General features: G+C 43.4%; 1 protein-coding gene across 1 annotated transcript; it reads right to left on the minus strand.

The window, feature by feature from the left end:
- SLC5A1 (solute carrier family 5 member 1) lies at nt 1-26567 on the minus strand. Its single transcript, XM_057373854.1, has 15 exons — nt 26203-26567; nt 23858-23929; nt 16420-16524; nt 15234-15293; nt 14764-14868; nt 10686-10791; nt 10382-10462; nt 9811-10031; nt 9141-9276; nt 8258-8365; nt 7185-7335; nt 6444-6612; nt 5176-5391; nt 4785-4887; nt 1-3993 (listed from the first exon to the last, which is right to left on the minus strand). The coding sequence occupies exons 1-15, from the start codon at nt 26287-26289 to the stop codon at nt 3770-3772; spliced, it is 1944 nt and encodes a 647-aa protein (XP_057229837.1). The 5' UTR covers nt 26290-26567; the 3' UTR covers nt 1-3769.
- Between the last annotated feature and the right edge of the window lie 1411 nt (nt 26568-27978).

The raw sequence follows: 27978 nt of genomic DNA on the forward strand, positions 1-27978 counted from the left end.
GTTGAAGCTCTTCCAGGTACCTTAAGAAAAGTAGGGGGAGTGCTGATCCAGGCAGGCAGAGCTGCTCTGGCCTCAGCTCTGCCAGGTGAGGAGAGGTTGGGCTCAGGAGCTCAAGGGGATTTATTTTTTCTCACAGTTCCCCACAATAGATGATAAGATGGAATGTTRTTCAGGAGGCACAAAAAAAGGTACCCTGTTTCATTGATGATAAGGACAATAACCTCAGGCACTGKTTATTGAAGTTATTCCAGGTAAGGAAGGCTCCTCATAAATCCCAGCTTCTGCTGGGGCTCCAATTGCCATGATCTGCTGCAAGTGAGGAGCTCAGCCTTGTGCCATGTCCCAGCCAGCCTGGGGAAAACCAAACCATGGTGACTGCAGATTTATTCCACAGACCTTCCCTCCCCTGGCATTYCAGTACATGAGCTTTTTCAATAAAATAGGAATAAACCCAAATTCTGAGYTCTAAGAACAGAGTGTTCTCATCATCATTAAGGCTTAACATTTGTGAGATACTTGAATACACTTTTGTGGGTGATACAGCAAAATTAAAACATAAATGAATGGTGATTACCCTTTTTCAGGATTTTTCCCTAAGAACTATGTAATAATTCTTAAATGGAAGATTTTTAGTRTGTGTTCTTCACAGAACAATGCCACAATTGGCTGACAATGCTGCAAAGTGCATATTTTATTCGCTTGAAATAATTCTGTATATCTAACTAAAGTCCATTAAAACAAGCTTTAACCCTGGCAGGATAAGCTGGGATGTCTCAAGATCCCCTGAAACAGAACTGTGTTATGCTGGACATGCCACACAGGTGATTTGTGCTGTGAGACAGAGATTTATTTGGAGTCTCAGCACGAAGCAGGAATATTTCAAATGTACAGTCAAAGATGAGGAACAGTTGTGCTCACAGTTCCCATCTCTACAGCATGAGAATGCCCAGGACAGTGGAAGACACTGCTGTTATCTGACTGTCCCCAATAACAGCTTATGGACACAGCTCCCCTGAGAACTGAAGAAAAATCATTTTCTTCCTTAAAATCATGAAACTGTCCTTGAATGCAATAGCTACCAACCTGAGCTGGCATTTAATGTTAGCTAAACAGTACAATTTTATCAGCTGTTCACAATATCAGGCATTTTTTCTTTGAAATTCAACAAAATTAGAGGAGTCAACAGCAGCTGTCAAATTTTATGTAAACAGTTGAGCTTTTCCCTCCACAATGTCCACTTTCAGACCACAAGGAAGTCAAGTTGCTTAGGACAAACAGTGAATATCCCTGGGAAACTGTGGGTTAGATTTTCAAAAATCTGTAGTTCTGAGGAGCAAAATCAAGCAACGATGACTGATTAACCAGGAGGTAATCCAAAGGCTGCTCAGACTGCCAGGAAATCACTTGTGTTTTCTTTGTCCAAATACCTTTATAATTTCACCACATTTTTGTAGCAAAGTATGACAAAAAGAGATCTGGGCAATCCTCAGTGACATCTTCTTTGTTTGTTTTGCATCCATAGCTATTACCCAGAGCCAAAACCTAGACACCAAATGAAGTTTCTCTGTTTTCCATCATATTACATAAAAATCCCATCACTTTRTGGACATCAAATACTTCAAAATATACAAATACTTTAATACATACAAGCCTTCATARTTCATTAAATACAGTTAATTCCATGGTCTTTAAAATACTCTATCACTGCATAAAGTGTAAGGGAAAAAAGGTTTGCACYAGTATGTCTGAAATATTGATTTGATCTGGCCTATGCTAAAGACCCTGCAGGGATTATACTGAAGAGCAGCAATTCTACTGGAATCCAGAGCATTTGGGGATAGATCCAAATGAAGCAAAGACCCTGCCAGGAGATTATGAAGGAGAGTGGGTAAAGCCCAGGAGCCAGAGCAGGGTGGGTAAAGCCCAGGAGCCAGAGCAGAGTGGATAAAGCCCAGGAACAGAGCAGAGTGGGTAAAGCCCAGGAACAGAGAAGGGTTGGTAAACCCAGGAGCCAGAGCAGAGTGGGTAAAGCCCAGGAACAGAGCAGAGTGGGTAAAGCCCAGGAACAGAGCAGAGTGGATAAAGCCCAGGAGCAGAGCAGGTGGGTAAAGCCCAGGAACAGAGCAGGGTGGGTAAAGCCCAGGAGCAGAGCAGGTGGGTAAAGCCCAGGAGCCAGAGCAGAGTGGATAAAGCCCAGGAACAGAGCAGGGTGGGTAAAGCCCAGGAACAGAGCAGGGTGGGTAAAGCCCAGGAACAGAGCAGGTGGATAAAGCCCAGGAGCCAGAGCAGGGTGGTGTGGCACATGCAGGGGTTGCACTGCTCTCCCTTCAGCTGCACTTGTTGTCAGTCTGGAGCATCCCACGGCAGAACCATCAGGAATGCTTTGGGTCAGCACAGCACCCACAAACGTGTGCAACTGGGAACAGGGAATTGTGCTGCTGCTTGTCTAAGCAACCAGCCTCTTCTTTCTATACTTGATTCCCCAGGAGGCTGAATGAGATGAAAAGAAGATCTATTGCTGTTTGCTTTGAAGTGTTCAATCTGTCTTTTCCTGTGTCCCCAGCTGGTACCAAACTTRTCAAGTGGAGACAATCAGCCTGGTTTAGCTGATATCCCACAGCTGTGACTATTCTCCTTCCTGAACTGCTAACTCATGCTGCCATGCAGCAGGAATCCTATTTCTCAATGAAATCTTCAGAGGAAAGATGTACAGCTTTGCAGAAAAGCAGCACAGAGCCCTCCAATGTATTTGCAAAATGCAGCCCAGCATTGCAGTGCTGTGGATGTTTCACCATGGCATGGGCTGGTTACAGCACAGTTCCCTAGAGAGAGGCAGTACATGGACTCCAACCCCACAGCAAAGAGGTCCTTGACACACCAGGGTGAGAACTGATCAGTAAGAAATAAATATATATACACACACACACATAAATATATATTTTAAATATATAATATATATATAGTGCATATATATAATGTATTGGCTGTGTATATATAATATATGTATTTCGTATAAAAAGCTTCACATTCAAGTATAGGTACTTATTAAAATATCAAGAAAGGAGGACTTTTGGAAGTTAACCTTTAACAGAATCTACTGTAAGTAAAATTCTTTTGAGGATCATCAAAACGGGTGTTCCCCAATTTCAAAATGTGATCAGTTCAGAGGTTAGTGTTCCACTGGCAACTGAGAAACACAAGGGGGGGGAAGTGAGAATGGAAAGTTATATTTAGTGTCAAGAACATTGGTAGATACATAAATCCTTTACTTATGATATCCCATGTTTGGGATAAGTGATGTTTTAATTTGAGTTTGTAATACAGTCCCTTGGTGGTTGTGGCTTTTTTGCAATTATCATTGCCAAAGGAAAAGAAAAATTSAGTGATCAGAAAAAGGGCTGAAAATCAAAATAATATCATCAACCCTAGAAGACAGTTCACAAAATCTGATTTAAAATATGGCTCACACAGCCTTGTTCTGAAACTAAAATATGAAATGTATCACGAGTAGAGAGAATATTGGATGGAAATTCTGAACCTCAGCTAGCTCTGGATTGGTTCAAAGTCTAAAAAGAAATTCTCTCTCTTGAAATCCCAGTGTCCTTCATCTTTAGTTTGTTGAAATTATGATCACAAAATCAGTGAGTAAATCACCCTGATGTTTTACAAATGTCGATGATGAAAATACAGTGTGTATCTAATTCTGTAAATCTACAAGCCATGGTTTCTGCTTGGCAATGCAGTACATTTCAGGACTGTGATCAAGGGGTTATGCAAAGTAGGCATGGCAAAACACAGCCACAGTCAAGAGGATGATGCCATTGATATTCACAACGTTTCTCCACAGGGGTACTTCACTCGTGTCCGTCAGTTTCTTTTTCAGTGCCTCCTCTTCCTCCTTGCTCAGTTTGGGGCCTTTCTGTTGATCCAAGCCACAGAACCAGTTGTAGGCTTTCCTGCAGCATCCTGGGTCCTCCTCATTTGCTTCGTTCACTGGAAGGAATAACACTCTGGTCAGGAAAGGTAACTATGGATCATGGCACACTCTTCATCTCTGGGACTGAGGACATTCCTGTTCTGATTCATGGTCATAGTTCAGCAGAAACATTTTAGTACAAAACAGTACAGAAATCAAGTTAATGTTGTATTTTCACAGCTTACTTGGGAAAAAGGAGGATTTTCTACATATTTCAAGAGACRGTTATGCAGAAAGCACTCAGGCCTTTTGCAGCCCTGAGTCTTGGCCTGGTAGTGGAGAAGCAGACTTTGCTGCAAAGCTTAAACTCCATTTTTTCAATATTTTCTACACTTTTAGTTGAAAGACAAATAAATTAATTTGAGGGTACTGATAAAAAGGAATTTAGAAGCAGAAACAGAACCCCAATAAAGAGGGCAGGTTGGTTTGCAGTCTGCTTTCATGGTGCCTTCAATCCTTCACAACCCCCTATTTCCAGGTGAATTCCCTCTGAGTGCTGGAGTCACACAGTTCTGCTGACATACAGCACCCCTGACCCAGAGCACTGCCATCAGTTCAGTCCTAGAGCTGCCACCCAGCTACCAAGAGAACAAGATTTCCTCCCTTCAAATCCACTTCACATCTGATTTACACTGAGCTTGACAGATTGCTAAAGGCAGCTCATGGGCCATTTAAATTTGTGAAGGCTGAGTTTTTGTTGTTGGAGGGAGGGAGAATGTCTTTAAATATCAAGCATGTTAATGTTCCTTCAGGAATGAAATAGGGATTCTCAAATATATGACAGAATCTGTAGGTATTCAGCAGTTACCTGATTCATCATCTTTTTCATCAGCTTTGTCCTGCTCCTCATCTGCATCGAGATCAATCCGTTCTTCTTTGCTGTTCCGCAAGGACCAGCACAAGCGRTGAAGCTGCACAGAACAAAAGGAGTTGAACTGATCCATGGTCTGACTACAGAGAGAAAAACCAGCCTGGCCAGCAGCCCAGCCAGCTGTGAGACCATGGCACCCCAAATGTCTGCTCTGTCTATSGAGTCACTGAAGATTTGTGACAGGTAAAGACTATTTCCTTTGCTTTCTTACAAGAGCTGTATGCTGGGGGTAGCTGAAATGTCGAGAGGTAAAACACCAAGTACTAAGGTTTAAAACTGATGGTTTCCTTGTGCATTACTTGAGGAGCAGCACTGCAATAATACTCACATGTACATCAGGAATGGGYTTGGTCATGAAGGAGACTGCCAGGATGACAATGGCAGAAACCCCAAAGAGGATCATGGCAAAGTAAAGGTAGTGRATGCCACAGATGATGAAGGGGCAGTTGGAAGGGGCCACACAGCTGCCAGTCCCGTAGGCAAACTCTGCAATCATCCTGCCCAGTCCAGCCAGCAGCCCAACAATCAGGCCCCAGAAGGCACCCTGCAGACAAGGATGTGACAAAAAGGGATCAAAATGAGTCATTTCAGGCATGGAAATAAACTCTGAGCTCTCAAGCAGTTGCTGAAGGAAACATGAAGTTACGTGTTATGTGGCTTTGGCACGTGGGTTTTAACCTGGACCCTTTCAGTGACCTCATTCACAGCTCCGTGTATGAGTGCAACTGAAAGGGGCAATGACCAGCTCTGATGTTAGACACAGCCCAGGACATCTCATCCAGCCCCTTTCTCMCAGTCCACCTGGCTCCACGTAACTCTTCCCTTCTACAGGACAGGCTCCAGCCATGGATTGCACATCCCAGGAGCTGTTCTCACACCTTTTTTACTTTAAGCACTAAATCCCTGACAACTCTGGCACGATGGAACCAGCCAGAACATTGCGTTATCCTTCCTGAAATGTGTGCCTGGTGTACCTGCTAATGGCCCCTGAGAGTAATGAGTTAAAAGTTAATTCKCAGTACTGKGAGTCCTGTGGTTTTTGCTGCCTGGTGTACAGTACTCCAGACCAAAGTATAACAGATGCACAGGTATGTGTGGKCACAAACTCAAATGTGGGAAATTCTGTTTAAACATATTTTTTTGTTTTACTGTAAAGGTGTTTAAGCATTGGAACAGGTTGCCTAGAATCACTGTGGAATCTCTACCCCTGGGAATATTCAAAACCCCACTGGACAGGATAGGTAAGAGGTTGATTTGTTTGGTAAAGCAGTTTGGTGACCAATATCCTCAATGATAACTTTGGAGTATRTGTTCATGATTATCCATTTAACACACTTCTTGGCAGTGATAGATAACCTAAGTCTCAGAGCTATTTATGAATTTTTAGGTGACTGTTTATGAGACTATGAAAGAACTTTYCCAAACTCATCTCTGCAACCTCAGACAATGGGATATGGAGACATAGAATCCCTGGGTTATACTGGGATTAAAATAAACARGAAGCAGTTGCTCATAAACAAAACAAAACCAAAAAAAAGCAGTTCTGCCAATTCCTAAAGGAACATGCAGCATACCTGTTTCCTAATTTGCACTTACCTGCTCATTGACACGCTTGCAGAAGACACCAAGCAGGAAAACAGCAGCAATGGGAGGTCCCAGGTAGCTGGTTACTGACTGAATATAATCAAAGAGCTGCCCACTCTGAGCTGACTGCACCACRGGAACCCAGGCAATGCTGATGCCAATTAAAAGTAACATAAATGCCCTGTAAACATAGCCAGATATTCAATTAGCCATCTGCTTAGAAGTATCTATGATCTATCAGAGAAAAAAAAAAAAACAGCAATCAATAATTTAGATGTTCATTTTGTATTTCAGCTAGTGAAATCAATTGTAATGGGCTGAATAACCAATTAGCCCTGAACAAACAAAAGAAATTCAAGTCGGTGAATGTCAAATTTCCATCAGCACACAGTAAAATATGCAATCAAAACATAGAAAATCACTTTTTTCCTGTGGTTGTTATGTCCAGAGACAAATCAATAGCAGATCAAGTGGAACAAGTTCATTGATGCTGCAGCCTGGTGCAGCACGAAGCCCAGGAAGTTCATTTAAAGATTTCCCTTCAAACAGCAGCGGGAAGCAGTGAGAATTRGTTTGGCTGTTTCATGCACGCTGGGAGCAGAGCGTGTTTTCCCAAAAGGAGCGTGTGGGGCGGGACAGCAGCTCCGGCCACAGGAGGCCACTGCAGCTCTGCCAGGCGGGCTCCAGGCTGCGATTTTGGGAGGAGGAAGCCTGGAGCAGGGAGTGCCAGGGACCAAGCTCAGCTGCACTCACCTGCCAGCCAGCATCAGCTCCTTCTCAGATGGCCGCTTCCGAATTTTGGTGTAAATATCCATGGTGAACAAAGTACTGGCACTGTTAAAAATGGAAGTCAAGGAGCTCATAAGGGAGGCCAACATGACTGACAGCATCAGACCTCKCAGACCTGAAACACAAAGACAGGGAAACTGGGATGAGCATTCCATGAGAGCTTCAGTACCTGACACCAGGGCATGTCCAACCCCTTCCACTCAGCCAGCTCAGATTTATGTGCCTGACATCAAATCCTGCCTGACATTCCCGTGCCATGCAAGCARAGCCTGGGAAAAGCTATTTACAGCAGTGCCAGGGAAACTCATGAACTTTTAGCACATAGGTAGTTCTTTAGTGAATGCTGGCTGATTAAACCCTGGAATAAAAAGAAAATAATACTAAGTAGACTTTTCCCAACGTTTATAAAAATAATTCCTCTTATTTGCATGAGAGKGCTTACTTGCTTGTAGTATATTTGTGAATCAGGTGTTTGCCAAAAAAAACCAAGTTTCTTTTATTGTTTGAAAACCAGAGTAAGACACTTTTCCAGRTGATGTGGTCTGGTCACAGAGCATGGGGAAGTACTGCAGGATTTCACAATGCTATGAACAACAGTTATCGTGTGATGGGGAAGTACCAAACCTCTCAGGGAAGCGCCATGGTCTGTATAATATCACAACCTGCTTCTATGAGCCAACACCCACCTCCATGGGGCTGGCAGGAGAGCCACAGGAACAAGCCTCCATTTCAGAGATCCTGGCACAGTGTCTTTTATAAATCATTGGCCAAGCAGGTTATTTTTTACCTCCACAGAAAGGGAGCTCATTTACCATTTCAGCACCCAGTATTTGCCAGCTGAGAGCTAACACTGTCAGTGTGGAGCTAATCTGCACCTACAGTTAATACAGACAACCCCTTGGGTTAATAGCACGTAATTCTAGCAATAATTTTGGAGCTAAATATGGGTATTGGACCCTCTCTATCACTTGTTTTTACAGTCTGGCAGCTTCAGCTTTCTTAAAACAAAGAAACAACAAATACAGACAGGGTCTTACCATTTGGCATAAGCTCCACTACCATTTTTGGATAAGCAATATTTGTACAGCCCACTGCGGTGCCACAGTAGCGCTTACAGACTTCAGGCACAACACAAGCCACCACATCTGAGGAGAGGAWAAAGGGACACTGAGACAAGGTCATATAAACAACAGATTGCTCCAAAATTAGTAGAGTTGCTAGAATGTATCTCTGTGCTGAACCACCAGATTGACATGTTTGATTTCATCCTCCGTTTGCTGGTAGGGAGGAAGGTGATTCTAAGCCTCGTTCCTTCCTTTCCTCTCTAAAAGAATACTGACAAGTGCTGCAGGTCAAAAGAAAATCAGCACTTTTTGTCAGACCAGGGTGGAATAAGAAGGAGGGCAAGCAGAGAAACAAGCAGAGGAGCACAAAACTCATCCCCTGCAGCCTGAATCTCTCTCCTCTGCCTGCTGCCAAACACAGACAAACTCTGCTGGTCAGAGAGACAGGAGAGTGGCATTTCCCCCCACTGGCCTCAGGACTGTCCATGGCCCAAACCCTGCATTCTGTGACTGATGGCCCRTCCCTCTGATTGCCAGCACAGTATCCTGGACATCCGGGACTGCATTTTTACWCATTCAGTCAGAGTGGGTGTGTAACAAACAGACAGCTGGGGAAGGACACTGGGGAATTTCTTTCCTCTAAAACAGACAGCAATAGCATTAGCAGATATCTGGGATCAGGGAAAACAGGAAGACCTGTGGCATCTCACAGTGTAGTTAGCTTTTGTGCATACAGGTGCCTGGACTGTTTGGGTGAGAAGATGACAATCTAACGGATATTTTAGAAGGGACAGAGCTATTGGCAATGAAAGGCAGGCAGCAAGAAGAAYTTTGCATTTCTGTATCCATTTCATACCTGTGTACAAAATCCGGCTGATCATTCCAGGCATCACTATGATGAACATGGGCAAGAGTTTGAGGTAGCCACACATGATACAGCCAGCYTTCACGTGGGACATGTTCTTGCCAGAGAGACATCTTTGAACAATAACCTGTCAATGAGACATGGCAGGTATAGCATGTCAGTGTGGTCTCTTGGGGAAACTGGACAGTGGGTTTTAGAGAYAAGGAAGGATGATTGGGGAAGAGTCTCCAGGCTGAAAGACCAAACATACAAAGAATTGTGCAGGCAAAGATAAAAGCTGCACATACAGGAAACAATCTTGTCTTACTGAAAGGGGAATGGTATCTASAACCAGTCTAAGAAGGGTCTTTTGTTGTGTGGTCTCCTAAGTAAATGTTCACAGCACAACCTCAGTGTTTTCACACATGGTCACACACAAAACTTGAGAAAGGAGGCAGACACAGGATCTGCTGGGCACAGGTGTGTGCAGGAGGATTTGAAAGAACACCTGTTCCATTTTCTTACAGGTGAGATGCATCCAGAAACCAGGGACTGAAAARTCACTGACAAATCTTGAAATAACACCCAATTCTGTGGACCAGCTTTGCATTACAGGGGAAGATCACATTGGGCCACAGAGTTCTGTGTTTGGCCTTTCCAARGCATTTGGCTTCCACATTACCTGATCCGTGCACCAGTACCACATGGCAATGATGCTGAGGCCAAAGACRAGCCCTGGCCATGGCAGATCTCCCGTGACAGCATCTCTGAAGATGTGAAAGGAATCCCTGCGGGGAGTGTAGCACTGCGGATCAACCACRGTGTTTCCATAGGAGATGTTGGATGGAATTGCTTCCATGTACTTCTGCATGAAAGCCTCATAACCTCCCACTTCAGCAAATGCTGAAAAACAGAAAATAAAAGTAGCAATAAAGGATTTATTACTGAMTTCTCAAATAGAGCTTGAGAGCATGAGAAAAACCTCCTTAATGTAGATATTAAAATGCCGTCATGGGATGCTGTTTATTACCTTACACATTCACTTGTGCTTAGGAGACAGAGTGACTCAGTGACTAAAGGGCTTTGGCACTGTGCCTGGCTTTTGGCAACATGCCTGTTTTCTTCCCTGATAAATAGATACATGATCTGAAAACTCCTGGTTAAGGTAAGAGTTTCACACTGCAGGTTCATTCCCATAGCCACTGCAGGATTTGTGGCTGACCATTCCAGTTTAATTTGTCTGATTTACTTACCAAATCCCATGAGAATAAAGGATCCCACTACCATGATGAATGTTTGTAARGTGTCTGTGTAAATCACAGCTGCAAGACCACCTGATGGCAGAGAAAAGTCAGGACAAATAAGTTAGCCCTGGGCAAATGTCTCAGTGGAAATTCCTTTTTTCTTCCCCTTTTCTCACCACCTCTGTTATTCAAAGACCACTGTAAATAACCCCTCTTTCAGGTTTTCATTTCTCCCTTTTTCTCCACTTCCCCTCTTCTCTTTCTTCTGGCTCCCCCAGCTTCTTTGATTTATTGGACTTCTCTGCAAACTCACCTGTGATGGTGTAAAGAGCAGTAATAGAAAGCAGGATAATGATGGCCACATAAAGATTCAGCCCTATGGCCAGCTGTATAAATACAGCTCCAGAGAATATGTCAGCCTAGGAAAAAAAATCATATATTCAGCAATGTTTAGGTTCATGATGACATGCTACACTTCCATGATGAGGGCATTGAAACTCTGTCCCTTGTAGCACTGCACACACAAATCAAAAAGAAAATAGAAGCCATTGTGCACCTGACAGTGTCCCCTCAGAGCTGTGGAGCTCTCTGGATTAGCAGAGGTGTAACACTTCTCAGAGTATTTCCAGGCCTCTTTCAACAGGATTTTTGCTGGACAGTCACCTCACTGCTGCATGCTTAGGCAGTGAGAGACAGATTCAAAAGAAACTGCTTAAAACCGAGTGTGAGTTCCATTTGCTGCTGCGTGCAGGGCTGGACTGTGTCACATCACCAAGACATGCACAGCTCTCTTCCATCAATGCTGCTCCACAATTCTCTTTCCCTTTACTGCTCACATGTGGTGTAGCTCGTCTTGCTGGTTCAGGACAAAAGGTGCATTTGCTTTAAAGGCAAACATCTTCTATTGTTTCTGTTTTTAAGTTCCTGTAGAAGAACTGACAGCTGTTTGCTAACAGAGGAGACCTTTAGCTGTTGCATAAGAAAGGAATTGTTCAGGTTTCAGAGTAACACTGGAATGTTAATCACATTAAATCAGTTCCTGATTTAGAGATAATTTGCATCAATGTTATTTATACAAGTTTGCAATCAGAATAATCTGCCCCAGTGCACTTGTGATGCATTATTGTAAATTACACTTTTATTAGGGGTTTCTCCTGAGCACCCAGCTGATGGGCTCCTGTGCAGCCCACCCACCCTCCTCCATCCACATTGCACACTGCTGTTTGAAACTGGGAACCAGGACCTTTAGCTATTACCCCAGTGGCTGGCAGACCATATCCCTTGCCCTATCTTTCTATGGTATTTTTTTTCCTATCTCTTCACACCACTAATCAGTCTATGTCCCAGACCTTTCTTTTATTKTTCTTGGCTTTAGTTTAGCCTACATGTCATTAAATATTAATGGTCCTAAAATGATTTCCAGAAAGAAATGTATAGTTAATTATTGAGCATCTCAAATCGCTGAGTTATCTTCCAACTTCACTGCTCCTCCTTCCCAGTTAGATTATTGCCTTCCAATATTTCCTTGTTTCTCCATTTATACTCTTTTATAGACACTATTTAATCTTTATCTAATCTCTTATTAGAGTGACTCTTTCCTTTATGTTACAAGCTATCTCTGCAAAGGAACAGATCAYGCAGGAACCACTGGCCAGATGCATGCCAGCTGCATGAATCCTGTGAGAGTCAGGGCAGGGGCACCTCCTCTTTAACCCCTGCACTCTGCAGCCCTGGGAGGAGGTTATCCTTCTCTTCCTCTTCCCCCTGGCAAGTCTATGCCCACATATTTCCTACTGAAATTATGTACAATGAACAGAAAGAAAATGCTGAAACAAATTTAGAAGTTCCAGTTAATGATTTCTGATTTCTTCAGATACATTCAGATCTTAATTCCCTTTTGTCTTGTCATAACTTAGTCTATTACTGTCCATCAACATTTTATTTTTACCAGATCATTTCTTCTGGCATAATGGCCAATATCATCAGCACTAGTGGCTAAAAAGCCCCTGCAAGCTGCTATGGGCTCTACTCACAATGTGCTGCACACTAGGGACCAGGTACAGGTGAGACCCCTGTATGACAGAAATCCTTTGGCTCAAAGATCACGTGTGTCCTGGTCCCAAGGATGAATTGGCTGATTAGCCACAAATCAAGATCAGAAATCAACAAAACCCAYAGGAAATGTGCAGGGAAAGAGAAATGGTAAGGACCTTGTAGAGGTGTGCAAAGGGRATCTGATCATCACATGGTGGTGGCACTGTACCAGAAAGAGCACGGCACGAGTCACACGACATGAAGCATGATACTGTTCATCAGAGAGCAGTTACAATTATATTTTTAAATACACTACTTGATATTTCAACACATCAAGGAAGCAGCACATGAAATAACTRCCCCAGAAGCAAGAGATGCCACTCTTCTGCAAGAATAAAGGGCAGTGAGGAATGGCTGCCAGTCACAATGGTGGGTGTGACCTCCCACAGGGCAGGGCARAAACCCATCCTCTATCGAATCTCAAAGAGCTTCAGACATCACAAGGGAGTGTTTACCAAGGCAGCACTCAGGGAAGTAAAACACAATGGATTGTGTACACGTGGACRTGTTTGGATACACAACGTGTCTGTGGGGAGGGAGGCCCGTGCCACCTGCCTGTGCCTGTGCTTGTGCCTCTCCCCATGGCACAGTTACTGCAGCCCAGCAGGGAACAGCCCTTCCCTCCCTCCCTGCTGCTGGGGCTGCTCCTCTGGGCACCATTAGCACATGGTGCCACWCAGCATGGCACAGCAAAAATTACTGTGAGAGCCTCTGAAACCTCCAAGGASTGGCTGCTCTGCCTATTCTGAATCAGATACAGAGAACAAATGAGTCCTGGGCCAATGCTGCCCATCCAAACACAGTGACACTCTGCAGCAGTGCAGAGAKCTGTTTGTACACCACAGCAAYCTCACTTGGATAGGCACAGAYACYRCCAGAGCTGCTCAGGGAAGGGAAACAGAGGAAATGCTTAAAGGAAATTGTGCACCGTATTTTACCCTGCACACCACAGAGACTCAGCTCCATGGCACTTCCCTAAAATACCTGGAATMAATGGGTTGATGGGAAGCTGGGATGGGCCAATGGTGGAGTGGGGCCCAGGTAAGCTGCTGCTGTATGGATCCCTATGGAGAGGGGGTTTCAGCCTCATGAAAACACTGGAAACTTAAAAGCAGAACCTGCCTTTCCTGGAMACAGGACAGTCCAACAGAAACGGTGTAAAATCCCATAATCAGATCCTTAGGCATGGCACAGGCTGGAAATCAAAGCTGGATAGTAAATTCAGAGCCTACACAGCACCTTGATAGGCTCACTACAAATGTGCTGCTGGAAAGATCTGTGAGTGACCTGACTGGAACTCCCAGAACTGCGTATGGTACCTGGGAGTTCTGATTATGAGAGCTGAGCACAACCACAGCAAACTGTCAAATCCTTTTGAAATATACAGAAATCCACTCTGAGGCCAGCTCACACCACCAACCTGTTTAATTTATAACCTTTCTAAGGATCAGTTATCATGATGTGAGAATGAGAGCAGAAGGCCAGTCTTTTAGCTTAAATTGCACTATTATCACTCAGCTCCCATTCAGAGGGCAAAGAGTAATCTGCCCTAACAACTTCTGCAAAACAAGGGAGTGAGGTTTGCATGAACTGTGGACTTCTTTAGAAGCCTYGTAGTTTCAAGATATACAGAAAATAACCAGCTCCCTTTACTACTTCACAGAAACACATCCATTTACTTAATAAACATTAACTTCACAGCACCTTAAAGTTTACACCAATCAATTGCCCATTAAAGGAATCTCTCCACTTCCCTCCTTTCACCTCAGCTRTTACAATTTCCCTCATTTCCTTTTCCCCAATCTTTCATTTTCTAATTCCTGTATTCTTTTTTTATCCATAGCCCTCTTGCTCTTTCCCCTCATCTGTATTACTGATGGCATGATCACCAGAGGATACTAAAACAGATAAATATGAAATCTAGGGACAAAAATTCCTGCCCCAGGTTTCACAGATCTCTAAGATAACACAAATTTTCCTTCCCTTTGATGTTTTCTAGAGGACAGCAAAAGAGCAAAAGTGGAAGTGAACCCTAAAACTTAAAAAAGAAAGACAAAGTACAACAAGCACCAAGAGACATTGCCAGGAAGAAAAACCTTGGATAGCAGCAGTGATCTGGATACAGCGTCACTGGGCAGAATAAAGAAAACACAAAATCATACTTTTACAGTTGTTAATTCAACCAAGGGCTCTGAACCTGAAACATTTGACCAGTTGTGTGAGCACTATTATAAAAAGGGGTTTCTTTTCTTTAGACCAATGTAGGATGGAAGAAATGCAGTAGAAGTTTCACTTACTGAGATCTTTGTGAAAATATACAGGATYAGGGAAAGGACTGACAGGTAGACCTGGATCCGTTTCCCACCAAAACGTTTCCTCAGATATTCTGGCATTGTCACCACCTGTGGGATGGAGAAGGTTTTAGATAATGGAGAACAGGTACAAATCAAACTAGAGGAAGATTTTTGGTACTCCGATACTGAGAGTGGAGCAAAATATTAGGGGAGCTACAAATACAGTTTCAAAGAAGAGCAGCTCCAGGAATCAAAGGAGAACAAGGAGAGAGCACCAAGTACTTCTCAGCTCAGGTCTTAGAACAGAGAATCCTCAAGAACAGAGAATTCTCATYTTTCAAGTACACAGATAAAACACAGTGCTGTTCTGGCACACTCAGATCTCATGCCATCCATAATGACTTTGCAATATTCCAGCCCTGATCTGCAAACATGAGCAGCAGAGACAAGTGTAATGTCATGGTTTGACTTACCCCAGCTTTGACGTAGATGGGTACAAAGAGCCATCCTAGAATCACCACAAATATCAGAGCCTGCAGACAAGACAAGATCAGCTGAATGAGCCTCTTCTCTCTAGACACTGCTCCCAAAGCAGAGCCAACAGCAGCAAGAGACCAGTGAAACCACAAAAACCTGGGCATTGCAGGGGTGGGGGGATGATTCCCAAATGTACTGGGTCTCAATTGTATCAATGTACACAGTGCATTGATATTGATCCACATGGATSTCACAGGAGATGAACTGTYAGAGATGTCTGAAGAAGGATGTGGGCCCTAGAGATTTGTATTCTGGTTTTGTTTGCTTTGTTTTGCTGGAAGAAGARGCAGAATCAGGTCTGTCACAGGCCTGATATAATCAAAAATAAGGATAAATTGTGCACATCTCATACAGTTCATTTTAGGCTTTGTCCTTCTCCTTAAACGTTTATATCATACCAGTACTTGATTATTTGCAACAACCATTTACTCGCTAAGGAACACAAGCCAAAACCCTCAGGGTGGGATGATTCTTTCACTGCTCAGAAGTAAATGTGAGGGAAGTATCGACCTGTGGAGGCTCATTAAAGCCTTTGTGTCATGCTCTAATCCCTTCCCCGAAGGTGAATTAGGCAGAACAAGGACATTGTTATCACACCCACAGAGCCTGAGAATACAAGGAAATGGACTGAGGKAGTTCATGAGTCTGTGCTGCTGCAATTTACTCCTGGTACTCCAGGAAGTTCATTTAAAGTCAGCATGGCTATGTCTACCCTGTACTGCAACCATAGGCAAAACACATACATAATTAATTACAGGAAGGAAAAGATAAAGAGGAAAAGAGTTTTGGAATGCAGGTGCTCATGAGGGATGGTCAAAATTCCTTACAGCCTGTGAAGCAACCAAAAGATAGGCATAGAGAAGAGATTCCACCAATTTATTTGTTCAAGTGCTCTCTAAAAAGCCTCAACAGAAAAGTGTCATCTTTTTCCAGTGGCTTGGGCAATGTCCAGGGAGGACAGGTTAAATAGTAGATGGCATTGGCTCTTACAGGTCTGGGCAGAAAACAGTATTGTCAAGCACTAACTTTGAAAGTCCTAAATTGTTCTGCAGTGTTATTTCGATTAAGCTCTGCAGATAATCCAGATATCTCAAGTACATTACTGACACATATGTCACTTACATTCCATTCATATCCTCCAATGGCAATTCCTCCAGCTGCTGCTGTTCCTGCTATTCCAACAAAGTGCCCACTGCCAATGTTGCTGGCAAACAGAGAAGCACCAATCTGCAAAGACAAAAAACAAAAATTCGTTCTTATGTTTGTGGTAATTTTTAAAAAATCACCTCCATTTGGCACATTGAACTCATGCCTCTCTGTGGTGGTGGTGGTGATGACAGACTGACAACAAACTTCCTTATAATTTCCTTCCTTGATAATTTTCAGGACTCCCACTTATTGTTCCCACTGAAATCACAGACTCCAGCCATCATATCTTCAACAGTGAGGGTGAGAATGATGTTGAATAAAGTATCTTCTAGTTGTGTCAAAAAATACATTACACCAATATAGATTTTAAAATACTTGCAAAACTTGCCAGACTGATATTGGGATGGTATCCAGACAGTCAGGGAAGAAGACTGTGATCTGCCTTGTGCAAGGAGGAAATTACAAGGACATCCCCACTTGTCAAACCTGCACTCTYTGTTCATTATGGCACAGCCTGTGGATCTCTCATTGGTGAGAGCTGGGCTTGGTTCACTTTTAGCCAAAAGGTGTTTGATTACTGCATTAAATTCTAAATGCTGCATGGCAGAAATATCTCCTGAAAAAGTACTTCTGGAAGCCACATAAAGTAGCATATCATGGAGCTGTTTTTAAGAAGTGCTGGATCTCTAAGAACCCAAAAAAATGCACTGATCACATAAACGGAACAGTGGGGAGAACATGGGAATTGGTGAACACGGAGAGATTAAAAAATGAAAGGTTCCTGTTGGTGTACAGGCAGGCAGGAGACATTCACAAAGATCTAATTCTTAATCCAGTACCTTAGACAATAGAAAAGATGAAAAGGAATGAGCTTCATTTCTTCAAAATRAGCACATTAAAGGCAGCAGAAAAGGCAGACCCAGTGATAATTTACTGGGTCAGGTACAGAGGGATGCAAGGTGAGAGGCCAAGCATGAAGGAGAGGTTGGATTGAGTATTATGGGCAGAAGACACAGAAGCTGGAGCACTTCTGAGCTGAAAAGATGCAAGTGAACATTTTTCCTTCATTTCTGTTTTTTTTCTTACGTCCTCTGAAAGCTAAAAAAAAAAATCTAAAAAGGTAACAAGATTAAAAAGAAAACCACATAGAAACCAGGCMAGAGAATCTCTGCTGATCRGCTTCTAATGCTCTCATTTGAATYATGGAATATCCTGAATTGGAAGGGACCCACAAGGATCATTGAGTCCAACTGATTTGAAGAGCAGCAARTATTCAATCAATGTTTCTGGGAGCAAGGGGCAATTACTTGAGTTTCAGTAGGATGAAGGATTTCATCATAGAAATCTACTTCTGAGGAGCAGATTTATTGTACAGAGCTATGCCATAGCCTGAAATAGCAACCATGCTCTTCAGCTCACAGTCCTGATCTCTGATAACACAGATTATCCTCTCCCATTTTTTATTTGCAACATAACAATAAAATTCAGAGGATTCCACTCTTTCTTTTCCAGGTTTAMTTTTTTTCTSTTTCCTCAGTTTGATCTCCTGATTTCTTGTAGTGTTTTTTGCAGACAAACTGTGCTTTTGTTGTGACAGGAAATTGATGTCTCTAARTTCACTCAGTTCTGGATTTGGGGTTTTTCACATGTTTCTAAGCCAGTTGTGCCCTAAAGAATTGTAACCAGTTTGTCACATGACATATTTCTACAGAAATKATAAGTGTTGCAACCAACATTGGCAAACAAGAGACCTCTGTTTCTTCTAACCTCTTTGTGACAGCAAATTTTCCCMGAAAAGATAGTGAAGAAACAAATACCACTTATACCAAGCATTAGCACTGTTGTCCAGTGCTTTCCCTGGAGATAAATAATTAAACTTACATCTAGGTTACTAGAAATGCAACCACCAGAAAATATTAACCACATTAATCTCTGATTTTATTTAATGTGTTCCCTCTCCYGTTCCGAAAGCATAAAGGCAGACCCAAGTAGTAAAGGCAGCTACTGAAAGACTGAGAACTGACAGGCACAAGCTTTGCCTCGGTGCCTGATGCCCCAGGACATGCTAGAAGGACACACTGATGATGTTTTCCCAGCTTTATCCAAAATACAATTGTAGAAAAAATACAAAACCAAACCAAACCAATGCAAAATCACCAACACATTTAGGATCAGCACAAGGACAAAACAATGTGAATKCAGGTCCCACCTCCACTTCCTATATTTTTTTTCTCTGAATTAGGGAACATCCAGTGCAGCAGAACTCTAAGATCAACACATACTAATAATGGATGCAATTCCAAAAATGRTTTTCATTTATGTATACATGGGAAGGGAGAACGTGGCTTCATAGCCAGAAAAATGCAGATCACCTTAAAATTGCAGCACGGTCACAGCAAGAGGAGTGCTGACCAAATACCCTCCCACCCGTTAGCTGCTGATGCCAGAGGAGACAGAGAAATTTCCCATCTGTCATATTTTAAAGATGAGAGAAGAAGACAGGTGGGCTCTGGGCCCAAGCTGTCTCGCTGAAGAACTTCCTGCTGGTGGTATTTTTGTGCTGGAAGGGCTGATTACTGGAATTCTTGATTTGCCATTAGTAGATGCTGCTGTGCATCTACAGAACTCTGGGCTGAAACTGGGAATGGCAGAGGGAAATGATCTTCTGGAAGTGTTAACTCTTTTCAGTGAAAATGTGAGTGCCTTGATTTTAAAGACAGATCCAGGAGGAAAAGTAAAGAAGAAAGTTGGTTGAAAGGGACAAAGCTGCTAAGAGGGAAAGAGGATGAAAAACCTGAACTAACCTGAGGCAAACGTGGAACATTAACTCTTTTAAAAGATTTTAAGAGGTCAGGTCTTAACAAGAGCACTCTGTTCAGCAGAAGTCCCCCCACCCTGAAGCAGATGACGGTCACTGTGTTTTCTCCTGTTATTCATTAACTGTTTCACCTTGYTCTTCTCATTAACTGGAGGATGCAYGGACATCCTGGCCACAGCCATTCCAGAGGATGGGATGCCTGTGAGGGCCAGTGGCAGGTGCAGTGACAGKGAGCAGAATGCACAGCCTGTGCCTCCTGTCCCTGCCAGGACCTGCCACACATCCCCTCTGCCCCATGCCCACCCTCCTGTTGAAAGCCTTAGCTCAGGACCAAACCCAAAGGATCCCCAGCACAGCCTGGGCCCCATTCCCAGAGTGGGAACAGCAGGGGCTCCTCTCACAGCACAGGGTCCTGAGCTCTTTGTGGGTCACCTGCACAAGCTGCTTCTCAAATCCCCATTCCCTGGATGSAGAACTACTCCTTGAGACTGTTCATGCTTTTCTTTAACTCACAGCTCTTCCCTGCAACATGTAACTTCACTCTGATGCAAAGGCATCCTATTTTCCYACCTGAGTTTTTGGGATCACCCTTAACCACTTTGGAAAAATCWGCACAATACAATATTACTGCCACAYTCCCCAGGCTCYGAGACCCAGAGAAGGAAGKGTGAGGTTTTATTCTGCTTTYCCAGTTAATCTGAAAATTCTATGAATTGCATTATAACCCACCTAAACCTCATCTACACAATTCCCAGTTCACTAAGCAGGARGGATGGATACACAATACTCATCAAAAATGTCTGTGCTCCAACAAACCCGATGGCTGCTGTAAGAGCACAGCACAGGAGGCAGATCTGAGACCTCCCCACTCTGTGCTCTGAGACAGAAACAGCACCTCCCAGCCAGCTGGAAATTCTGATGGATTCTGTAGAAATCAATGTCTTTTCTACTGGAGCTTTGCTTTGATTRCTTTATTATTCTTTTTACCCTGAAAACTATTGACTTACCYTTTTTTWWTTWWTTTTTTTTAATGGAACTTRACAAAATAAGGTAATTTCTCATTCTCCTTTACCCAAGAAAAGGAAATGCAAATCTTATTCACAGCASAATTGTCACTCCTGGTTCCTCATAGTAGAGTCAGATTCAGCAAGTGTGGAAAATTCTGAAAATATGTAAAGCTTAACTGGCAGCAAAGATCAGAGAAATCATGTGGTCAGTTCTGATGGCCACGAAGATAAGCTGTACACAACTGAAGCCAGAATCTATTGGGGTTTTTTTTCCCCTAATTCTTATCTGTCTCACAAAGATCTAAATGTACGTGACAACAAACGAGCTGAGTTACATTTCTGTTTGGAGTGCCCTTGACCCTGCATCCTTCCTGCCAACTGTTCAGTAAATCTTTCTAACATAGCTGGCCTTCAGATGTGCAGCAGATACTCTTTGTCCTATTATCCTTCATGCCTCAGGAGCTGAGGTATAGAAGATAACCCATAATTTTGTGCAGTCAGTTCTGTATGCAAAACCACAGAACCTGAAGAGGAAAATTCAAAAGCAGGAAAATTTCAAAAGGGAGGGTTTGGGTTTTTAAATTGCACATGAAAGGCAGTTAATCCTGTGACAGAGACTGCTACCAAAGCTGACTTCATTTCCTACAGTGGCAGGAAGTTTTTGGCTGAACCCAACTCCTTCATCTGGCAAAGGAAGCTGAAGYTGGCAAGGCCCATTGCTACAGAGCTGTCACTTGCCTTGAACTTGTCTGTCTTTTTAGACAAAGCAGAGCTGATTATGAGGATTTAAAGAGCCATATGAGTCTTTCCTGAAGATATTTCTCTCAAAGCCTGAGAGATCAAAACCAGCTTCTTGAAGATTCTTCTCTGAGTTTCTGTAAAAAGACTGTGGAAAGGGCACAGCATTTCATACCATTATGATTAACCAATTAGATTTCAATTTGTGGTAAGCTGTGAGAATGTACTTATATACCTTTATCTCTAATTAATTACTGGAACTATGAGTTGGCTCCTCCACTTCACAAGGGCAGTGATTGCAGAGAACTAACAAGGAAGTGACCTCTGACCTCAAAGAACAGCCAGAAAATCATCTCTGGACTTGCTTCTGCAAGATACTAAACAACGTTCTTGGATTCTGCTGGAGCAGAACAATCAGAGCCAAAGCAGGACAGTTGGCCCAGGATGTGTCTTGGTCCTACTTTATACACTGAGAAATTGAATCATAATCACAGCTGCCCAGTGACTGACAAAAATTCAAAATCCATATTAAAAGTGGGAATTGCCCTTCATTGCCAGGGTCTCCTCTGGTCTGCCAAACCACAGCTACTATATGGTTTGGGTGAACAGAGTGCCTTTCCCAGTTTGTCAGTAAGAGATGCTAATACACTGCTAATGAGCCTCTTTCCTTGTGGAGTCAGAAAAGCCACTTGTGCAGAACATAGAACAGAGATAACCACAAAAAATTACCATTAGTTTAAGGGAATTAAGTCTATAACAAGCTTGTGGAAGGATTTTTTCCTTCATTKTTCTCTGTTCCAGAAAGCAATTACATGACAAGGGTCATCATCCTGAAATGGCAGGGGAGAAATCTGATAAACAAGAGTCCACTTGCAAAACAACTGCCCCCACCCTGACTGTGGAAATGCAGGGGGGTTATCCAGAGCCATTCCTTAGTCCAGCTTAGCCCTGACTTGGAGCAAAAGAGGAGTCAAAGCACAAAAGTAAAACACCACACACAGCTTTAGCTATTGCAGAACTGAGATCACATCTCTGACTAAACTTTCTATACTTTCATTGGTTTCCTCATCATTTCAKCCCAGTTTGCACAGGTGATGGACATCCCATCTACCTGCTAAGCTGTGGGAATTGGTGTTTTGGAATCTCTTTCTATCCAAGGCAAACTTTCCAGGGTGATGCTGCTGACATGGTATTTAGTTTGKAGTTTTGGAGTGCTTGCTCTTTGTTTATTTTGAGTGATACCAGGAAGAATAGCAAGAAGGGTTTATGTTTATGGCATGGGAAGCCACTCCTGGCATTCCAAAAGGAAGGTCTGAAGGGGAGATCTAGGACTCCAGTGAGGACTAGCACTTTGTCCAGGCTGAGCTCACCGAGTTTGGGAAGGGGAGAGGTGATCCTGGCAGGAACTGTCAGGGGTGATCCCTGTCAGCTTCCCACTGGAGGAAAGGAGCCTGCTCAGTCTGTTTGGTCTGTGCTGGCAGAGCACTTGGTGTCAGATCCTCTCCCCCAAGTCTCAGAGGAGCCATTAGGGGTTCTCAGTGCCTAAGACAGAAGTTTTCTATGGTGAGACTTTGCAGCCTCACTGCACCTCCACTTACATCTGCACAAAAGGATATTCATATTGCCAGCGACAGACCGACAGAATTGCACAAGGTCAAAACCAGCTCACTGATTAAAGTGGCAGTTAAGCAAAGTAATCTGTTGGGTTTTCTCTTGTCCTAGAATTATGGGTTTTATCTTAAAATAGCTTGGAAATTTTCCCTTTTCTTGATCTTCCAATGGAACCTGAATTTTAGATCTACTACATCAGATGAGGAAACCTTTTACTGTTGTTGGCCTTTAATCCTTTAARAGGCTGTTCTAATGCCTTCTAAAGGCAGAGAGCAGCTCTCTGAAGCACAGGACTGAAGGGTGTGCWGGTATTTCTGCAGCCTACTTCAAGAAAGTTCCTAAATCTTTAGGCAACCAATATTTACTCTCACCCTTCTGGTCCTGTAATGAATCAATGTGTGTGGAGTCTTGGCTCACAAACCCTAATGAAATGCAAAACCATTTTATGAGACTGAATACAAGACCAGGAATGTCAAGGAATTCCATTCAAACAAATGGAATCATGTACAACAGGGTTCATACAGAAAATCAGGTTTGTCTAAGTTTTCTGCTTTTCATATTAAAGAGCCTGCATGGTCTGTTACAAATAGATAATTGTTTCCAGTATCATTTCTGCCCAAGCCTTATGTGTGGCTAGGAATGTTTTGTGTCTGTGGCTCCTGTTCTCTACCTTGGAAGGTAACACAGATCCACAGAAGACAAGCAATAAGCCACAGATACTCTCCAAATATATTTCAAATATATTTTGCCAGTAACATATCAGAGCATTTCCAGGATTTTCTCCTTGTGCAGACCAGAACTTGCTACTAAAAGTAGAACTAATAGGGCAATGAAGGGGAAAATTTCAGCAAATTAATTCCTGTGATAACCTCAAAATGAGCAAGGTTCTTTGAGTGCAATGAAAAGAATAGRTTCAAAATATTATAAAGTTTTAACGTGGGATGAAAGAAAAAGCACTGGATTTATCTGTACTGACATTACCACTGTATTTATGTTCAGACAATTTGATCACATAATCAAGACAGAGCTGAAGACAGACAACTTCCCCCAACACTTTTTCCTACCCATSCAGTGCCCTGTTTGTGCAGTTTGCCCTGTGACACCATGGCTAGAGACAGAGCTGGGTTTGGAGCTACACAATAAAAACATCATGGAGATCCTGATATCTGAGGACTGGGCAGTCCCAGGGGTGCAGATGCTCCTCCTGTGTTTTACACACACACAACTCAGCACTCACCGGCCACCAAACCATGCTGCGTCCAGCCAGGAAAAACCCTCCCACTGTGCCTCGGTTGGTTGAGTACATAGCCTGGAAAAAAGGAAGAGAGGAACTTTTAATCATATTTTAAATGGACTAGGCAAAGCTATACAGGCTAAGAACAAACAGCTAAATGAAGGCATAATAAAATACACAGACAGGGTAAAATAAAAGAAATAAAGTGACTAAAAACAACAACCTTAAGATGAAGAAAATAATACAACTGAGCAATGATTCTTTTGTCTAGGTCTGCATTAACCATTCAAGCTTCATTACTTCGCCTTTCACTATAGTGTGAAGCACTGAAACAAAATTAAATTTAACCAAGGAAAAATATCACTCAAATAAAAGCTCACTTGAATTTTTTATTAGGGTGAAAAGTCTTTGAATTCAGGTACCAAAAAAGACTATAAGGTGCAAGTTTATTAAGAGAAACTATGCAGCTTTTTTACTCAATACCACCCTGCCCCCGCAGGTATCTGTTTTCTTGTTGTGATATCAGCATTGTGCCTGATTCCCACTGAAGTTCCAAAAGAAGCCAGCTAAAATTTCCATTTCATTTTATCTTTGTCAAGGGATAGGCTTTAGAGGGAAGCTTCCTCCAATTTTTGTTAATGACCCTGAACCATTATTTACTGGATTCCCATTGTCTTCTTTGATGGACTTTGAACAGGTAAATAAAGAAAGAAGACCTGGGAAAATTAGCCATGTATTTTCTTCTGATGCAGAAGAAAGGAAGTAAATATGATAGATTTATATTTAAGTACACACAGCAACTGAATAAGTATTTGTCCAATAACGATGTCATCATGGCTGGAAAGAAACGGTTCCAGGAATTAACTCAGCACACAAWGGCCTGAGAAGCCACAGAACAGCCCTTCATTGTCAGAGGTCTTTAATATAAAGTTCAACTACAGCAACAGCCACACWTTCATGGCAAAGACCCAGCTACCTTCTGCAGACAACAAGGTGTTCTGGTGGACTGGGGCTTCAGGTTTTTTGCTATGTTTTTGGCCTCTACTCTTATGCTGAAGAGGCAAAGACAAGACTGTCTACTTCGTGCAAACCCTAAATTTTTGTTGCTCCAGAACATCGACAGGCTGTTAGAAAGGGAGTTTTGTTCAGCAGCTGATTTTTCTGCACCATGAAATGTTCCTGGGATGCTCCTGGAAAGCAGAGGATTCCTGAAGGCAATACCTCCTCTGGTCTGGTTAATGGTCAGCTGTTCAGGTGACAGGAGATCTTGCCCCAGGGAAACCCAAATTCAGTGAGGTTCCACTGTTCACACCATTGCAGCGCAGGTATCGGCCCATTCTCCCCAAACGCCAGCTCTGAGTCCCACTGAGTCCCGGCTCTGAGTCCCACCGCTGGGCTGGGCGCTGCCTTTCTCCCCTGGGGTCCCCCCGCTGCTTTGTGTCCCTTTGTCCCCTCGCCCTCCCGAGGGCACCGCGGCGCTCGGAGCCCGAGCACGAAGGCGCTGCCGGAGTTGTGCCCCGGAGCTGTTCCTGCCCCGCRGTTCCAGTGGCTCCGCACCCCGGAGTGGAGAAACAGCCCCGGCAATGCTGCCCTCAGCCGGCACCCGCAGCCCCGGCCGGGCGGATGTGCCGTCCCGTCCCTGGCACCGTCACAGCCCCGGTGGCGGCAGCAACGCCACCCCGCCACAAAACCCTGCACACGGTGTGACCATCCCGCCACAAAACCCTGCACACGGTGTGACCATCCCGCCACAAAACCCTGCACACGGTGTGACCATCCCGCACACGGTGTGACCATCCCGCCACAAAACCCTGCACACGGTGTGACCATCCCGCACACGGTGTCACCATCCCGCACACGGTGTCACCACCCCGCACACGGTGTCACCACCCCGAACACGGTGTCACCACCCCGCACACGGTGTCACCACCCCGAACACGGTGTCACCTCCCTGCCCACCCCTGCAACTCCCCCTCCCCACTGTCTCCTATGGTATCACCTCACCCTGCCAATTGTCCCTGCAGTCCCAGTGCTCCGCRGCCAAATCAGGTCCAGCCTGTTCCTAACAGGGACCCCGGCTGATCTTTACTGATCACATCCCTCGGCTCTTTCTCACACAAACCTCATTACTACACCTTTCCCACCAGTTCCATTCAAGGGATGCCCCCTGGGTYATCATCCCCTCTAGAGTAAATAAGTGCCCACATTTTGCCCACCGTGCACTTGTTAATTATCTCAATTAAGCATCAAAATCTTTGCACAATTACACGTTCTCGCTTACTGAGCAATTTTGTCGAGACTATAATTGATCTGCTCATTAAATAAAACAAAATAAAATCTCAACGTACCCATAGTCCCACTGCCAGAACTACCAAAAAATAGATGACAATAACAGAGATATCCGCAGGATTGTTGATCCTTATGATGGTTTCCATCCTGGCTGCTTCTCTGGCTTTCTTCTTCTTTCTCTCCTTATGTGCTTCTTGCAGAGTTCAGGTTAATGATAAACTGCTGTCATCCCCTACTTCTTATATAATATATAACTTCAGATTCACTTGTCTCCCATGGGACACGGGTTGAAGTTGCTGCTTTTCCTGGGACAAAAACTCCTTCCCAAATAGTGCTCCTCYTTTCAAGGTGCTGCAGGTTTCAGAGTTCAGTGTCCCTGCCAAAGGTGCTCGGGGTTTTAACATCCACGAGCAGATGTCTGAGAAGGAATGACACGGAAAGGAGTGGCTTGGCTGCAATAAACCTGCATATTTACCTCGCTGTGGGTGAATACTTTTTTTTTTTTTTTTTTTAAGTGGTTGTACCTGTAAATCTAGTCATGGAAGATGTAGTTCTTTCAGATGATGATGGTAAGCAATTATCTGTGAGGAGTGATGTGACACCTGGGGAAACCCCAGGGGTCCAGGATCTGGGACACCCTCTGTGTCATCTCAACGCTGCAGCATTACTCAATGGAGAAACAGCCCTGYGTTTCTGGGAAGGGCTGTTTGGAGACAGCTTGAACCCATCTCTCACATGGTACAGGTAAAGATGCACATGAACACAACACCTGGATCTCAGAGCTTACTGGGCTGAATTTCTGGCTGTTTAGACCATGGTGTTGGCTCTCTCTATTGCAGCTAATCAGCTTCATATTTGAGTAAGTTCAAAGTTCATCAGAGCTTGGGGCTGCTCTCCCTTAATTGCTCCTCTGACTTSAGAATTAAGCTAAGCAAAGCAAGTGGTCACAAAGATGGGGAACACACTGGTGTTAGACAGATCCTCACAGCTCTGAGTAAAGAACCTTCCCCAAATGATACCCTTGAGCCTCTGTTTGAGCTAGAAGAGGTCAGAGAAACCCAGGATATTTAGAACAATAGACAGAGGTGCCAGACACATTTCTGGGCTCTGAGGATATCTGAGTCCTATTCCCTGCTTGATACCAAGGAATCATTATTCATTTACAACCTTTTGGGTGTAAAATATGACCCTGAAGTTACACTGAGTAGAACAAGCAGTCCAGGACATAGGAAGCACAGGAGGTCTGACTGATCTTGCAGGTGTTATTTCCTCAGAGATGAAATTGAGGTCTGGCACTGTTCATTGGCAACCATTTCTTCCTAGGTAAACTACCCTGTGGTAATTCTGGCTAATAAAATGCAACAAAGAAGCTGTAATACAGAGAGATTACTTATAAGAATAAAATTTAATCTCTCTATTGTTCGAGTACCTATACTCTTATAAAAYAGTGCTGTCCTCTGATAGTTTAGGCACCTCTCCCAAAACACATTCTTCAGTTTGTCCTACACGACTGTGAAATGTTAGCTTTAAATCCAACAGAGAAAAAATTAACCCTGGAAGCTGCTGAGCATCCAAATTTCCCATTAGTTCTGACCTTCCCTGCTGTGTATTTCAGTGGAAAATAAAAGACTTATTTACTAACCTTAATTATCAGGAAACAGTTTGCCTAAGATAGGCTGTAGATGGCACTTCTTTACACAGATTGACGCATATTCCTCTGGGTTCTTGCAACTAACAAGAAGTTTGGTTTTCATTAATTCCATTTCTGTGTCACTCTACAGAAGCAAGCAGAAAAACATTAGTTAGGAACTGATCTACTCTAATGTACCTTGTGT

Source organism: Malurus melanocephalus, unplaced genomic scaffold (assembly GCF_030028575.1).
Source record: "Malurus melanocephalus ecotype Western Australia unplaced genomic scaffold, MMel_1.1 scaffold_208, whole genome shotgun sequence".
NCBI classification, from domain to species: Eukaryota; Metazoa; Chordata; class Aves; order Passeriformes; family Maluridae; genus Malurus; species Malurus melanocephalus.